The sequence below is a fragment of the Pinus tabuliformis genome, chromosome 1_2, assembly GCF_031772625.1.
Source record: "Pinus tabuliformis cultivar Carrire ecotype Pingquan chromosome 1_2, CPIR1, whole genome shotgun sequence".
NCBI lineage: Eukaryota > Viridiplantae > Streptophyta > Pinopsida > Pinales > Pinaceae > Pinus > Pinus tabuliformis.
The window spans coordinates 678,272,574-678,289,717 of NC_142298.1; the positions used below are offsets into that span (position 1 = coordinate 678,272,574).

General features: G+C 33.2%; 1 protein-coding gene across 2 annotated transcripts; it reads left to right on the forward strand.

The window, feature by feature from the left end:
* The first annotated feature begins 4,098 nt into the window (after positions 1-4,098).
* Positions 4,099-8,125, forward strand: LOC149207507 (uncharacterized). Of its 2 annotated transcripts, none has more exons than XM_089395759.1 (7): positions 4,099-4,551; positions 4,770-5,065; positions 6,699-6,761; positions 6,914-6,976; positions 7,083-7,139; positions 7,456-7,642; positions 7,766-8,125. In XM_089395759.1, exons 3-7 carry the CDS (start codon positions 6,725-6,727, stop codon positions 7,845-7,847), a joined length of 426 nt encoding a protein of 141 aa, XP_089251885.1. In that variant the 5' UTR covers positions 4,099-4,551; positions 4,770-5,065; positions 6,699-6,724; the 3' UTR covers positions 7,848-8,125. The 2 variants fall into 2 exon arrangements, with proteins under 2 accessions (XP_089251885.1, XP_089251884.1); XM_089395758.1 differs by having other exon boundaries at positions 4,109-4,638.
* The last annotated feature ends 9,019 nt before the right edge of the window (positions 8,126-17,144 follow it).

Here is a 17,144-nt window from a genome sequence, read left to right on the forward strand (position 1 = left end):
CACCTTAATTTCTTTCCGATGGTGGTTAGCCCTATACATATGAGTGGGTGTGTATAGATTGATAAGCATGTTGTGGTATCTGATAACTTAGAACTTCCTAGTGTAGTCGTTTGTAGTTGACTCTTCATCAAAATTTTTGCCAACATGTCGAGCGATGGCGCAAATTGTAACGGCATGGACAAAACCCAATGCTCGTATGTTGTCTATTCCATTTTTAGTTGTTTTCATCTCAATTCTTATCAACATCTTTTCCAATTTCATGTTGCATATCTAAGTTCGAGTGTGTTAGGACTAATATTGTTTCATATTTGAACTGTTTTGTTCCACAACGATAAGAATGGATTCTAAACAGACAGTATTATAGAGACCAACTATGAGATAAGGTACTACGTTATTTGTATAAGTTGTGTTATAAATTATGTTTTTAAGATTTTAAGATGATATGATAATTGAATATATTTTGGATTTGATGTTAACAAACATAGTGGAGATGTATCTCAGGAGAACAACTGCTAGTGAAGGTCAAAATGCCAATGCGATACTTGCAACTACCACACTTGATTCAATATAAACTTCTTAATAGCAGTAGTCCCTCCAAGTGGTGTCCGATAAGTTCACAATATCATATTATATGTATGTTTGGTCGGATCCAATGGATGGTTGTGTAAGGCCATAGAGGTTATTGTACTTGCACTCCTAAATAAATCAAGACTTTAGCTTAGATATAATTAGCACTCTTAGTGTCGCTTGTAGCGTTTGTGCATATCAATTATTATGCTTTGTCTTTGCAACTTAAGTTATCTATGATTTCACTTTTAAATGCTTCATATCACGTTACATATAACTTGTTATTGGTTTTTCTATTGATATTTTCAATTAGAAAGTAAAGTGTTCTAATATGCATTTAGAACGTATGAGTAACAAATTTTGTTCATTAACTCTCACCAGTTACTGATTATCCTAGATTAAAAAAAAACAAGTTTTGTTCATTGGTTTTGATGATTTGTCTCTTCCATATAAATAATTTTAAATAGATTCATATTATCACATGTATTTAAATATATTATATTATTCTAATTTTAGAAATTTCAAAGTGAGTTTCTCATGTGGATTTGTTACGTTTATATTGAAAGTGATCTTTGCATTTTTCTTTCAATGTTAGATGATGTTGGGTGTTATTCTATATTGTTATTATAGAAAATATTTTTATGGTATTGGTGACATGGTGTTCTTTATGTTTTTTTAATTTTTTTTGAGTTATTTATCATGCGCTTTGTTAATTTTTATGTTGGTATTTCTTATGGAGTGGATGTAAGATGGTGATGTGGTTTTTACTTGTCTTGATATAGTTTGACATGTTTTTGACAATTACAAGGTAGTCTAAGTTTGCATTATAGTTGCTGGCTTGTGTTTAACTTAAGTTTTGTTTTTACTTAATCATTGTGGTTGAATTTAGAATTTGGTTATTATGGTGAAGTTATTGTCTTATTTGGTTGTGTTTTTTAGTCTTTGGTGTAACATGGGGTTTTTGGCAATTTCATAAAGGAGTGTTATCTTTTCAAATGATTATGCAAAGTTTTCATATCCTTATTGGTTTTCATCTTAGCTTTAAATATAGTGGCAAACTAGTGTTGGTTTGTTTCCATTAGCTTGGAATTGTTGTCCTTGGACACATAACAAGGTATGAATTTCCTTTTTGAATCTTGTTTTTGTCCTTCTGTTAGTTTACTCATGGATTTAAGAGTTGGCCTTGTGGCCCCCTTTGGTTTGGGAAGCATAGAAGGGTTTTTTGTACTATTGTGGCTAAAAGGGATTAAGGTTGTGACCTTTTAGAGCTTTGGATGACCATTGTGGGCTCTATTCCTCTCTCCTCCTATAATTGCATGATAATTTCTTTTTATTGTTGAATTTTCCAATGAGAATCCTTGGTTTCTGCTACTTTGAATTTTGTATGATTACAATGTTGAGAGTGGGTTCATCTTTCTTGAGTCAAAGATGCTTAATTGGGTTATGGTAATTGAATACTTGTAGTACTCGATAACATTTCAAGATGTTTTGGTCTTGATCATGTTCAATTTAGTGGTTTTGTTCAAGATAATTTTAAATACAAAGCATAATAGTTTTGTATAACTTAAATTTGATAGTTTTCAACTACTTATAAATCCCACACATGTTCTCTATATTATTCAATAGCATCAATATTTACAAAATTTCTCTTTGAACTTGTTATAGGTTGGAATACAAGTGATGCAAGAACATGGTACGAAAGCTTTGTTTTTTGCTAAACTCCATCTACATCTACATAAAGTGCAATTATTTATAATTAAAAAAAAGAGAGGAAGGGTTTGCAGAGTTCTTACCACCATCTACATAAAGTGCAATTATTTAAAAAAAAAAAAGAGAGGAAGGGTTTGCAGAGTTCTTACCACGAAAACATTTAAAATGTTATTTAGGAACTAACAAACAATTACAAAACAAAAATAAAATATTCTACTAGAAAGTTTGTTTAATCTGTTATATCTATTGTATAAAAGGTACATAAGAGTCTCCTATATATAGTAATAGAATATGCCCATCAGAGAGAAAAGGGATAGTTATCACACTGGAGGAGATAGTGGTAGCTTGCAAACAATTAATACAAGTTGTATGCTTTCAGAAAAGATGCATTGCAAAAATAACACTAACATAGCAAATGACTTGTTGACAATTTTGTTGTGGCTTTTATTTTTTCAAAAAATTATGTGTGGGGTTCTCATACCCCTATTGGTTTTCATTCTTCATTCTTATTGCTCGAAAATTGGCAGTGGTGTTTGCCATTGGGTTAGAATTGTTGGGCTTAGACACATAACAAGGTATGCATTAGTGTTGGAATTGTTAGACTTGGACACATAACAAAGTATGCATTTCCTCTTTGATTCTTATTTATGTCATTCCTTTGGTTTCATTATGTTGATGTATGTTTACTTATCATACACAACATGGGTTTCCTTTTGAATTTGTCCCATGTTAAAGCCTGAGTTTCCTTGAAAAATCACAATTAGTGCTAGTGATGTTGCATTGGGGTTATAAGGTTTTGGAAGGGTCTTAGGAGTTGATGCTATGAACCCTTGGAGTTGATAATGCATGAGAGGGTTTTATGGATTATTGTGGATACAAGGAATTGAGTTGTGACCTATTGGGAATTAGCATGACCAATTATAGGTTCTATCTCCCCATCTTTTTATAATTTAGCAAAAATTATTTATAGTCTATGAATATGTAATTAAAGAGCTTTTGTTTCTATTCTTCTAAATTATGTAAAATTATAATGTTGAATTAAATATATATATATATATATATATATATATAGTTTATTAGATTATGTAACTCTAAAAGTTATATTATTCTATATCATTTTTAAATAGTATAATAATATTTATATGTGATTAGTTATTATCATTTAAATTATTTTTAAAATAATCTCAATCAATTTTATTTAAATTATTTTTAAAAATAAAACATATTAAATTTATATATACTTTATTATGAAACCAGAACATGTGCATGCAAAATTGTCTCTATTATTTACTCGCATCAATATTGGGACTAGACTCCTCTAATTTTTAGCTCGAAGTTAATTAAAGTTGCTTGAGCATTGTTAGCGTATCTAGAAGGGGTGGTTGATTTTATAATGAACATTGTATATAAAGGAGTGTTTCCATTCGTGAAGCATACCATAAATGATCCATGTGAATATTAGTTATTGGTTTTAGGGCTTAAAGAATTTTTCTTAAGATCTATGTTTTTTTTAATCTAAATAAAGTGTTTGCCATTGAAAAGGGTGGTTGATTACAATGCTAATCTTATATATAAAAGGGGTTTCAGTCTTTCATAAATTGCACACCGGTGGAATTTTGTTGATTTTTTAAAATTAATTAATTTGGATTGGTTACTATTTTTATGCATGTTTAGTTGGGTATAAGTTCAACGTTTATTTTTCTATGCATGTTTTATATGTTTAGGCCGATAGGCCTTCCTTTGAAAGGGGCCTTTCGTCGTCCTTCTCCTTCTGAAGCTGACACTTGGCGGATTGGGCATTTGCTTAGTGTTGGTTCACCCTTGATTCTCAGGCTGACACCTGGTCGATCGCTCCATCGTTTCAATTCCCTCTGCAACGGCTTCGTTCGCTCCATCGTTTCAATTCCCTCTGCAACGGCTTCGTTCGCATAAGCAGCATGAATTCCCGTAATTTTTCCGATGTTTTCGTTGGGAGTGGGCGGCGGTGGACAGTGGAAAGGGATATGGCACATCTGGAACATTACAAAATTAATTGATAAACCATTTGGATGGCTACCTTCAGCGGAGGCAAAGAGATAATGTGCGCACTTACAGTATAGCTGGCTCTGTTTTTGCTCCTCCGTTTTACGGTGTGCGGATAAACCGCTGGATTTACCGGTGAATTCCGCGGAATTGAGGCCGTCGTCGCTCTGCAGTTCGCAGGGCTTGATTTTTGGTTTTATTTGCTGTCAGCTCTGCTCCTCGTACAATTCTTTGGCTTTGGCGGCAGAAAATGCAAGTTTCTTTGTCGGTTTGGCATTTTCTTTTTCTAAATTCTGCAAAAGATCAATCGGAAGTTGAGCTGTCGGTTTAATTTCTGAGGTAGAGCTATCGTTTTGATTTGTGAGGTCGAATGCTCTTCGTACCGCAGGAGCTGCTTTAGTTATTATTTTGTCTGTTTATTGATAACGATAATGGTTAAAGATTTAAACGTGTCGATGGGTTTTTTGCAGGTTGCGGCTGGGGTTCAATGCGGGCGGTTCCCGCAGGATGGACTGCTTTCTTTAATTGCCGGTACATTGAAGCTTTAAACACTAATCATTCAACCCGCTGTAACCTCATCAACCTCATCGTGTCCCTGTACTCTCAATTCCAATCTCCGGGACTCGAACCCGTGGGCTTCCGTTCCATTTGCCGGTGAAACCCTCAGTATGGGACTCCTTGCGGGCTCTCACGGGTGGTTTTGTGCAAACTAGAGCTAGCAATGTTGTTCAGAACCCCATCTGAGCCCCTACGCGAAGCTCTCCAGGTATGGTCTCACTTTTATTATGGACCCCAAGCATTTCCAGTTTTATTGTTGTTTTTCTTTAATAGAAACCCTCCGATGGGGTTCTGGGACTCATCGTTTTAGGGTTTCTCACATAGAATGAACTGAGAATGATTTTGGAGCAGTTGTAATATAACTCCCACTGATCTGTCCTGCACCACAAACCGACTGCCAATGTTTTCTTAATCATATGGAGATAATCTTTTCTGTGCAATGTACCGAGGTTTTTTGGATTACCAGAATTTATTTCCTCTTTTAAGAAGAAGCTATTCCTTATGTCTAAATTTATCCATCATTTGTCATTTCTCGCTTTTAACATGGATAAAGAACGTACTTAACATGCTAAATGCCAAGTTCAGCCATGGAGTTTAGTAAGAGAAGTCAAAATTGGGCATGTGGAAGATTAGTTGATGGTACTTTGTTGATGGATTCCAAATAAACTATAATTATGTTTTTCTTTCTAGTGACCGCTTTGTTGATGGACTTTTTGTCTTCTTCACTTGTTCATGCCTCAATCCTTTCTGTTTTTCAAGCTTTTGGAATCTAATTTCTTTCATTACATTGTTGCTCAAGTTCATCAGCTATACTGAACTTCACCTTCTACACAAACTTTGGAAATGTAAAAGAGTTTGTTTCATTCAGGAAGGGAACTAGAATAGAAAGAAGAATGAGCTATGCACAGCATTACAGTAAAAGCAGGTGAAACAAATTTGGGACATTCTCCTTGTTTTCTACTTAATATCACAGTAATCCCGTTCTCCCCATCTTGATACTGCATGATCAATAACTTATTAGGGTTTGATACTATTAATGGTTCATGTTGAGTTTGAACAACACCATATATTAACCGTTTCAGATTTGGAAAATGATATTAAAGGGACAGCTAATTCAAACATCCATAGTGTTTTGTGATAAAAACAAAGAACATCGATTCATCCCGTAATGATTTTAAAACGAGAAGTACTTTTAATGATTTGCCATGGCCAGTTTACATACTGCGCAGTCTGGCTTTGAGTTACCTATAAAATGTTGAAGGGGTGTGAGGGGAAACACCACATCCCCACAGGATATGCAGATTTGAGACAACTCAAGTCCATCAGACCCCAGCCAGCAAGAGCACCCTTGATGGGCCACAACAAGTCAGCAATGGCATGGGAGTGGCAGAAAAGGTTTATTTTCCTATGCCTTGCAAACAGCATCACATGCACCAGTAGGCAAATTGAAACTGAGAAATGCTTCAGCAGTAAAGAAACTGTGCTGTGGCTGGAAATAAAGGGCATCATGGCAGCAGCAAACTGATATCAGCTCTGCCATATGAGGATAGGACAGATAAGGTCAAATTAAAATGATTATAAAATGCAAACCAATCCTCCAAGGCCTACTAATTTGCACATACCAATTCGAAATCATAGGTCAACCTTACCAAATTCATCATATTACTGTCCAGTAAGTAGTTGACTACGTCATAATTTTATGTTCATTGAAAGAGAAGGCTTAATGACATACGCATTTGTGTGTTGATATCTGGGTGTAAGTAATGCATTCGCATATGTGTTACCATTTAACTTAATATCTGTAGTAACCATTCAATTGGTTTTATTTACAATTCTTGCAGGCTTGAAAGAAAAATATGACAAAGCAATGAGGAGAAATGATGTGAAGGCCATTGTTGTCACTGGTATGCAACTTTGCAGAAGGGATGGAAACTGTACTAAATGTTCAATGGTGTTATAAATCTTTATATATATTCATATATATAGAGAGATGTAAATGCTTCTGTTCAAAAATCGAGATGATTTCATGTCTATGTCTCTGTTTTGGCATTGTTAGGTAATGGAAGCATATTCTCAAGTGGTTTTGACATCAACGTTCTCCAGGAGGTACAACAGACTGGTATGCCAAACTAAGTTTTCATACAAAATTCAAATTCTGTTGCAGATTGTTTCAAAGGTTTCCATGTTTGCTCATATTCAATTCTCTGTAACTGTGTATCTAGCAGGGAACTTGTCACATTTGGGTAGAGTTTCTGTTGATCTTATGATCAATACTATTGAAGGTAGGCGTTTGTTATATATGTTTTTTTTTTGTTTTCACTAAAGTTGCAAGTTGTTGGTGATATATAAGGCTGAAGTGGGGGTACTGTATCTCGGGAATGTTAGCTATTATCAAATCCACAAATAATGTATCTTACTTTGTCGTTTAAGACTTCCTTTTGATCTTGTTTCCATGAACAACCATATATATCTGTGAAAAGCAAAAGCAAACCTCTAAGGTCCCGGAAGAGGGTAGACTTCGATTTTTCTGCTATGAAGAGGGTTACTGATGACAGCGGTTTTATTAGCGATGGTAACGACTTCCAGTTATTTTTGTAGACTCTCACGCGGCTTCTGTTTCTCTTTTATGGTTTTGGAGCATTTTTTACAACGAGAGAATTTGTGTTTTCAATGTAATCTCTGTGCTGCCTACAATAAGGACAATACATGGCATGGCGGAGGATCTATTGGGAAATAACCAAGTTGCATGGGTGGATTTATCGAACAATAATTTCAGTGGAAACAGGTATGTTATGTTTCCTTAGTTATAGTAGCACCTCTTTTGAATTTTTTCATTCCTAAACTCACGGTATGGATCTCATTTTTTTTTCTTGGTGGCTATGGTTGTTCATTGCTTATTAGTACACAGAAGTTCCACTGATCTAGGATTACAGTTGGAAATCTTTCTCCGATGGTTTCTGGGTGTTTCCTGCTGTCAAATCATGGCTTGAAGCTACACTATGAATGTCTTAAGTGTTATTCGTGGCCTTACTGTATGATGATGGTTAGCCACAGAGTGGTAACCTAATTTTGTTTACTCCAAAGACATTGTATGTCTGAGCTAAATTCCTACAATCTAATGATTTCCAGGATTTTGAGTAATTATTATGTTGGTTCTTTTTGTATAGAACATACCCAGTATTGGGTTTAAGCTCGGCTATTTACTCGAAATATCGCTCTATTTAATGTATGCATGCTTATATTCTCAAATGAAGGTTATAGTAACTTATGTGGGTTTTGTGCCCTGAAACATTTACTACAATTTTTATGTGGTTTCTATGTATGATTGATTCTCGCACTCTCGAATACATGAATGTTATCAATCTTATGTGTTGATTCGACTTTAATATATCGTATACACCTGGAATTTCTCTTATTTCTGATCTTGTCATGCTTCTTCTTTTGATTATCATTGTCTAGCCGATTTACCTACTAGTCCTATAAGGTTTCTCAACACTTTGGTTATTTCGCCCTCTTTACTCACTGGATTGAAAGGAAATTTCGAGTTTATCATTCCCTTGCATGTTTTGTTCTGTTATATTGATTAATGTAATTTTATATATCTGTCTCATTATTTTCTCGGAGTATCCAGCCAATCATTCTTCGCACACTGCGGCTGGATAGTGCTAAATGTTCCTATAACAAAGATTTAAATTACTCTTGTGCCTGAGTCGTGATGATAATAGAATGGTGCCTCCTTTAATTAGAAACTCGAGGTCTTGTGTGAGCCTCTCTGTGAGATGTTTTTCTTTTCTATCTACACACGATTGCTTGACTAATTCTGCATAAAATTTACACTTACAACTATGTGCTTACACAGGATTTGAATCTTTGTATTATGTATGAGAGTTTATTTATTTCCTTATTTAAAAGTAACAAAGCTATATCTATATTAGTTTCATTATGATTGAAACTGGTTGTACTAATATAATTTCCTTATTTAATATAATTCTGCATAAAATTTACAGTTACAACTATGTGCTTACACTAGAGTTAGGACTTGAATCTTTGTATTATGTATGAGAGTTTATTTATTTCCTTGTTTAAAAGTAACAAAGCTATATCTATATTAGTTTCATTATGATTGAAACTGGTTGTACTAATATATGGTTCTTGGCTTAAGTAGCTTAATGCATGTGCTGCTCATTTTTAGTGTCCAACCAAATCTCTATAATATAAATGCACATGCGTAATATTTCTAAATCACTGAAGTACCAATTTCCCTACTTTCAATACTGATTCAATAAAACATGTTATAGGAAAATAGGTAGAAAGTCAACATTACTCCATTCGAAATTGAAATAACCACTCTAACTCATAAAATCACACTATTGCTGAATCTTCCAGAAGTATATTATCTTACTAATTCCTATTATCTCAGGAAGTTGCAGGCATGAACAGTAGAAGTTTAAGCGAGTCAGAGCATAAACAATGAGAAGTCTAAGGAACTCAGGACGCTAAAGGCATAAGAACACTGAATCCGTTCCAAGAACTTAAGAAGAAACTCTTCCCAGACTCTCAGTAAGGGCTGAACATAAATATTTGAATGATGAAGTACTAAAAAATCAACTATCAGCAAAACACAATGATTTACTTCAGAAAAACACAATTTAAAATACCCTAACAAGCCCTTGGGTGAACATTTGAGTTGAATCAGTACTAATAAGAGAGATTCAAGAAGAATGCCCTGTGCTAGTACTAGTATTGTTACCTCTCAGAGTTCTGCTGTTTCTGGGACACTTCATAATTAGGTTCTACTGAGACTGTATCTGTTAACCCTGCATATTCTTTACATTTCTATAATACATCAATGAATTAATGTTAAAGAACAAAGTAGAATTCACGAAATCTATTAATCCATCCAATGACAAAAAATAATATATGGGATTGTATTTTACTATATCAGAATCTAGTGGAGAAGCCAAGACATTCAATGCTTGGGAATATAAAAGATTTTCATGTTAAGAGGAAGCTTCTACGAGGCTACGAGCTCGTCACACGTTTAACCGAAGCATTAGTACGTCCCTGAAAAGGCTAGCGCAACAAGCTACCCTGTTTTCACGGGAAACAACGCCTGAGAAGTGAATCACACAATTCTTTTCATTTCATTTTCATTTCTTTTACGAATGAAATACAAACCCATCAATGCGCCATCATTTTTACTACTAAACATAGAGCCCTAAAATTTGATAAAGAGACATACAAATATTAAACAGCTCGTCATGCCATCTGATCACATGCTTGTCTATATAATATACATCAAACAAATAATACAGAATTAATGGCGATTTGCTAGGCAACAACAGTCGATTAATGGAACAACTTACCATTCACTGGTCCATGACAGTTAAATTTAATAAGTAGAGGATGCCATTTGATCATATGGTTGTGTATATAATATACATCAAACAAATTAATACAAACTGAGTGGCAATTTTCCAAGCCAGAACAGTCATTTATTGGAACGACTTTTACTATTAACCAGAGGGGGCATAAATGCATATAACTACTATTAAAAGTCACTATGCTCATTTGACACACTGGAAAAGCAACATATTGCTGACTCCAAGTTCTATAAGCTCTCCCCTTTCTAATCTCAAGAATCAAGCTCTTACGTAGTTCCAGGAGGTTCATTCCCTGCTCCTGGCTTGCAGTTGAGATAACGAATGATTGCATCTTCAACCCATGGTTGATTGTAGAAGTCAGACCTGCCCTCCTTCTCAGCATTCCGGCTTGCTTCCCCGGCAACAAGCTTTAAATCCCTGCTCTGTGAGGCTATCAACGCATTTATAAACTCCACAGGAGATTGACTAAAACCCAGATAAAATGCTCTTCTGCGACTATGCTCATGAATCTTTTTAATTGCTCCAGAAATTGCTTCATCGCAGGCATCAATGTCCTTGTGCTTCTCAATATTAGCCAAAAACGCACTCATTTCCTTCTACAATGGGAAAGGAAAATCCACTAAAACATCATAGCAAGCATGGCCAACAGGACTATTTCCTGACAATCTTATCTTGTGCTCTAAGTGGATGGGCTGCGGAGGATAGAGATGCTGAAAAAGCTTCTGGGATATAAAAGATATATGGACTCTCAGTTCGAAGCAAACCTCAAGAAGACAACAAGTAAAAGGAAAAGGTCATAAAGGTTGTAGGGAAAACGCTAAATATGTAAGCAATTGTGAATCAGGATAGCATAAGTTTATTAATCTTTTATTAAAGGAAGCCTCTCTTTGCACTGCAACCCCTTGAGGTATGTTTCTGTGAAGCATTCCAATATATATATATATATATATATATATATATAACAGATACTAAATTATCTAGAAGTATGTTTCTGTGAAGCATTCATATATATATATAAACTGCAGATACTAAATTATCTTTTACCCCATCACCGGGTTTAATAATTACATATGACCAGTAATGGAGAAAGCAAATGCAACAGCTAAAGCTATATCATTCAGCCATGAAATTTGCTTTTGTGGATGGAATCCTCCGAGAAGACTTAGAACAAAAGTTCTGGCCCTTTTAAAGGCATCGAATAAGTGGCTACTAGAAAAATTGAGCATAAAGAACAGTTCTAAACCTTGGAAATACTTCAACGTATCCAAAAAAACTTGTCTCATCTAACGTCTTCCCTTTTTTGAGGTTAGAGACATGAATTAAATGCCACACACACATATATCTTAGTCGAAGAGGTTAGTTCAGTTGGCTATGGCCAATGTTTTTAGGCATTTAGCCTTTTTGATCAGGTGTACTAGTCTATGTTCATGGGTTTATCAAGAACGCCATCCAAAATGTGACAAAGTATTCCTCAGGTTCTCATTAAGTTTTGCTTGGAAAAATATATAGATACATACCTCAGGCTACCAAAACAGTGCCAGAAGAAGAAAAATATAACTAATCACATAGTCTAGAAATCATTATGTTATTAGACAATAACAGTTAGAATTTATATTCCAAAAAAGTTTGGCTAAACCATATAGCGTAGGTTTACAAGAAATATATAGTTTTAGGTAGACATACCCTAGAGTGCACAGATAAGTATAAATTATCCAAAAAATATTGTGGAGGCCTATCCATTTCATTCTACTCTGAATTCTGCATGTCTGCTGCTTAACATTTCATTGAGTATATATCTACAAATCAGTGATTTTGGGATCAAATCCCACAAAGCAATTCTAGCAATTCTATACTTGCTCTTCAAATTCCTTCAAGCTTTTGAAAGTAAAACCAATGAATTATCAATATAATTTTACCATACTAAAAAAACAATTAGAAGGCGTTTAGCTAGCTCAAATTGCTCATCCGTTAGGCTTGAACCAACATCTCTTCTAGAGAAATTCAACCATTCTAATTTAATAATCCTATCGGCCTCTCTTTGTACCTTTTGGGACAATTGCTAGTTATAAGTTTAATGCATATGTTGTTTCTAGGTGTATGATTATTTTTAATTTAATAATTGTTAATAAAAGTATGATATACGAAAGGAAAAATAATATATATATATATATATAATTTAATAAAATAATTAAAATAAAATAAATTTATGTTAAAATAATTTAACTTTTTGTGGGATGCTTAATTTTAATAATGTTTGCTTTCGTTACATCCAATCTGTGTCCATGATACACTTCTAAGGTCAGTATTCCATACTTTCCATTGGTGTCCCATTTCCACTTCTTTCCGGTGGTGGCCAACCCTATATATGAGTGGGTGCACGTAGATTGAAAAGTAGGATGGGCATATGATAACTCAGAACTTCCCAACGAAGTAGTTTGTTGTTGTTGTTTCATCATTTTTCTTGTCAACCTGTCAAGTGATGGTGCAAATTGTAATTATATAGACAAAACTTAGTGTTCGTAAAGCTTAGTGTTCGTATGTTGTTTATTTTATTTTTAGTTGTTCACCAAACCACTTAAGTTAAGATTTTTTTGATTGAAAATATTATTTATATATAAATATGGAATGTGTATATTTTATAAAATAGTAAATTTTAAAATTAATAATTTAAAATAAAATTGATATGGGCCACACTTGTTGGTTCGAAACGAGTCAGGGAAAATTTTTTCTTACGTGATTTCTATTGAAAGACTTTGCTTAATAGAAATAATTTGTTTTAATAGAGAAAATAAAATATTAAAAACATGTATTTCTTCACAAGATAATGATTAAAAAAATGTGTTTTTCTTGGAAAAAAATGTGTAAGTTCAAACTTAGAGAGGAGTAAAATATATACTTTTTATAAACTTCTCTTTATTTCCTAAATATATTATTACCATATAATTATATTAACATGACATTTTAAGTTCTTGAAGATAGTAAATATTAATATATTAAATTGACTATATTTTCTTTTGTATTTATTTTTATAATTCTTTCACATTTTCTTTTTTTGATTTGAATATTATTTTTTTATATATTATAATGGTTATAAAATAACATTTTTTTAAAAACAAATTTAAAATAAAGCTAAATTTACTTTTTAATTGGTTACACTTTCCATATTAATGTTTGTATGTATCACAAGTTAATTGTTGCAATTAGTACTCATTGTATGTTTGAAGTCTACTGAAAGTAGCCATAACAAGACCTTTGTTGTTTTAAAATGGCGGAGGGAATTTTGGAATTTGAAAGATTACAGTAGTAAAATTTCATTTTAACAAAAAAATTATAAATCTGCAAGATCTTCGAGTTACCTTTTTGAATATTTTTTTTGCCTTTGAACTTGTTTGTAGCTAATAATAAAATTATTTTGTAGATAGTTGCATGTGTGACCAATTTTCAAATTTAGAATTTCTTGCAGGCCTAAAGCATTGTGGTACCTAACACTTACATATTGTTTTTCATAATATTCATCCACCTATTTTTGAGCTAGATTATGATTTACACGCTAGGTTGGTGGATTTATGGCATCATGTTCATGTTGAGCTTGTTGTGGTGGATCATCATCATAACATTATTCATGTGCATCATTAACACCCTAAGGTGAAAGTACATGTTGATGGCCTTCTCCCTATAAGTCAATGGATATGTAAACAACTAGCTATGTGGATAGAGAATGGCATGATACAAGTTTGAAAGTACAATAGAGAAAAATATGCCACCAAATTTTCACATTAAGTGAACTATTGATAGAACAATGGTGATATGGTAGATGATTTTAAAAAACACGTAGTTTCATGAAAGCTTATTTAAGGGAATATGCTAATTATGCCACCAAATGCATTTGACATAATTAGACAATTGATGATGGTAGTAACAAAGATCTAAATCAACTTAGCAAGTGAAGTATCAATGTGTATAAATTTAAGAAGTTTTGGTATTTTTTAAAGTCAAATATTTGAAGGGACTCAACTTAATTAAAGGAATTTGAGTGTTTAGGTCATGGCACTTATTACATATTCCTATTTTAAAACCTATTGTTCTTTTGAATCTAGGCCTCTGTGATTTGACATTAGATGTAAACTGGCTCCGGGATTCATCGCATTGAAGCTATCGAAATTGGCAAGCACCCCAATAACTTTAATAAAGATGATGGGTGCAAAATCAGTGAAAACTAGATTCCTACCCTTACCTCCAAAACTGCCCTTCCTAAATTCATTCTCTTTTATAATTTTTTTTTCATAATATATTCCCTATCATATAGTCATCAAATTTATTATACTCTATAACCTAATTTCATATTTATATTCATGTTTCAATTTTAAATTAAGTTAACAACATTAATTATATATATATATATCATTTTTTTTAATGTCAACAACATTGATTTATACATTTTATATTATTCATATTCCTTAATACATTTTAAATATTCTCCACTCATAATTACTAGATTTTTTTTTTATTAATTTTTTTATATTCATTAACTTTTAATACTTATGTAAAAATATTTCATTGATTTAAATATAATTATTAATTTATTAAATAATAACTAATTCTTACCAAATTTATAAAACTACTCTCGGTTCCCTTATTATCAAATTCTAATATTTAGTTTTTAAATTTATCCACTTTTTGGTCGGTCTTTCCTCCCTTTAATTTCATATTTATTACCCTATTGCATTGTCATTTTTCTTGACATTCTCTTTCTTGATGATGAAGCGCACTCGTAGGTTCGAAATGTCGAAATCCTAAATTCAATGCAATGAACCTGAGGCTAGTTTACATCCAACTATACCTTTATTAAAAGTAGTCAAAAATTGTTTTTTATTTATTACCTAATATTGTTCTTGTTCTTCAAAATCATGTTAACATGAGGGGAACTATTTATGAATTTCAACAAAGCAATTCAAAACCTACCTTTTAATGCCTTAACATTTTTCCCATAATTTTTTTAATCTAATGACTTCATGATAGATTGTTGATGTGAAATTTCCTTGTTGACATCTCTAGTGTGCTCTTTCATGTACCCAGGGTTTGTGGCCATGTTGCAAACCATAACATTTCATCTTTCTTATTGTAAATAACAATAGTCTATTGGAAGACACTTGAGTAAGTTTCCACCCTTACTAGATGGCTTCATGCTTTTCTAATTTAATGATTTAACACTAAAAATAGAATTTAGGCTAAGTTGTAGTCAACTAATTAGAAGTACTTTTACCTGATACTCCAAGAGGAAAAATGTGGTTTTAACCCTTAATTCTACTTCTACCTGCGTCCTTACTTATTCCATAAGAGATCCTTCCCTTTGGATCAACCCGATGAATGTTGCCATGTCTCACACAACACCTTGTCTTAGTTTTCAAGCTAAATTTTGTTGGGTATGAATGTGTCTCTTTTGCAATTAGTATCCATTATTATTGGGAAATGCAATATAACTAAGATTGACTAAACAAAGTTAACTAAAAGGGGGGGTTTTGACTTAGTGATCAAAGTTTACCATATCAAGTAATGTTTAGCTTTAAGAAGACTCTATCACTAGAAGTTTAGTGTCACACTTTTTGTTTTTGCTATTATAGTATGTGAGACCTTGAGGAACAATCATGATGGTCAAAATTTTGAGATTGTATATTGTACATATTGATTACGAAATCTACAACACCCTTTTTAATCCCCAAATTTTGTAATCTATAATTAAGACAGATAATGTAGGGATAACTAGCACATATGTTTTGCAAGAACTCATTTGATGTAATAATGAATGTTTTATGTAAAAGTAATCCTTAGAATATGTTATCTATAATGAATATGAGATATATAATTTTGTGAAATAAATGCGAAAATGGATTTGAGCTTAAGGCTCTTCATGCTTCTATTAATATGACAGGCCATTGCTAAACTAGTAGTGGGGTTGAAGAACTATGTTGTATCCCTGAATGGCAGTGGAAGATTGGGAGGCTTCCTTGATTAGAGTCTCAGGAAAGGGGGTTTAAGGCCATGTTTGAGGAGTTTGAGGGCCATGTGTTCCTCAAGTGTTAAGCCAAATTGTTGCATTTTATGTTCATAAGTTTTTGGAGTTTGAAGTTGGAGTTTGTAGACTAAAATACAAATAAGAATCTCATCTTAGTTTTCGTCAAGCTATAGACTTTTCTTTTGGCCACCTTGTATTCCTTCCCTTGAGCATGCAAGTTTAATATTAAAGTTTAAAATCCTCTCAAAGCTAAAAACGACTTAGGTGTCTTATAAATTTTCTTGGAAGACTAATGCCTTGTTGCATTCTTTTTCAGTCCTTAGGACATGCTTAGAAGCATAGTGGAAGTTTTCAATTTCGAGGTTGTGTAGTGGATGTTCAGAATTTGGATATTAGAGGTTTAGTCCCATCCCTTGGTCACATGGATTGGATCAGGAGGAGCATGACCCAGGGCCAATGGGAAAAGAGGTTAAGTGTGGAATTCCGTTAGGTATGAGAGACTCTAGATATCTAGATACCTAGGCTTAAGTATGAATTACTCAGGAGTAGAGAATAAATTCTTTGGATGTTTGAATATTCAAATATACAGACATCTGCAACAATTCACGAGTGGCCTTATTCTAATTAGCTAGATGTCAGATGAGAAATCAAAAGATTTGTTAAGTGTGTAAATGGAAATCGACACCAAGTTTTTGTTAGGTACAGAGAAGCGGGGATATCTAGATATCTAGACATTTGTAAATCCTTGTAGAGGACTCCTTTCCAAAAGGTTGGATGTTGGATGTCCCATATGGAAGAACCCTAGACATGGTGAAACTGTGACGAGTTCTCAGGCATCTAAGAACCATTATAAAGAGGCCGTTTTCAAGAACCCAAATATGAATTCCAGT

Excerpts from the sequence above, each read along its gene's own strand:
- LOC149207507 (XM_089395759.1), top strand. The coding sequence starts at position 6,725 with ATGAGGAGAAATGATGTGAAGGCCATTGTTGTCACTG. Across the intron at positions 6,762-6,913 it reads GAAGGCCATTGTTGTCACTG|GTAATGGAAGCATATTCTCA; the intron begins GTATGCAACTTT and ends TGGCATTGTTAG. Across the intron at positions 7,140-7,455 it reads TATGATCAATACTATTGAAG|ACTCTCACGCGGCTTCTGTT; the intron begins GTAGGCGTTTGT and ends TTATTTTTGTAG.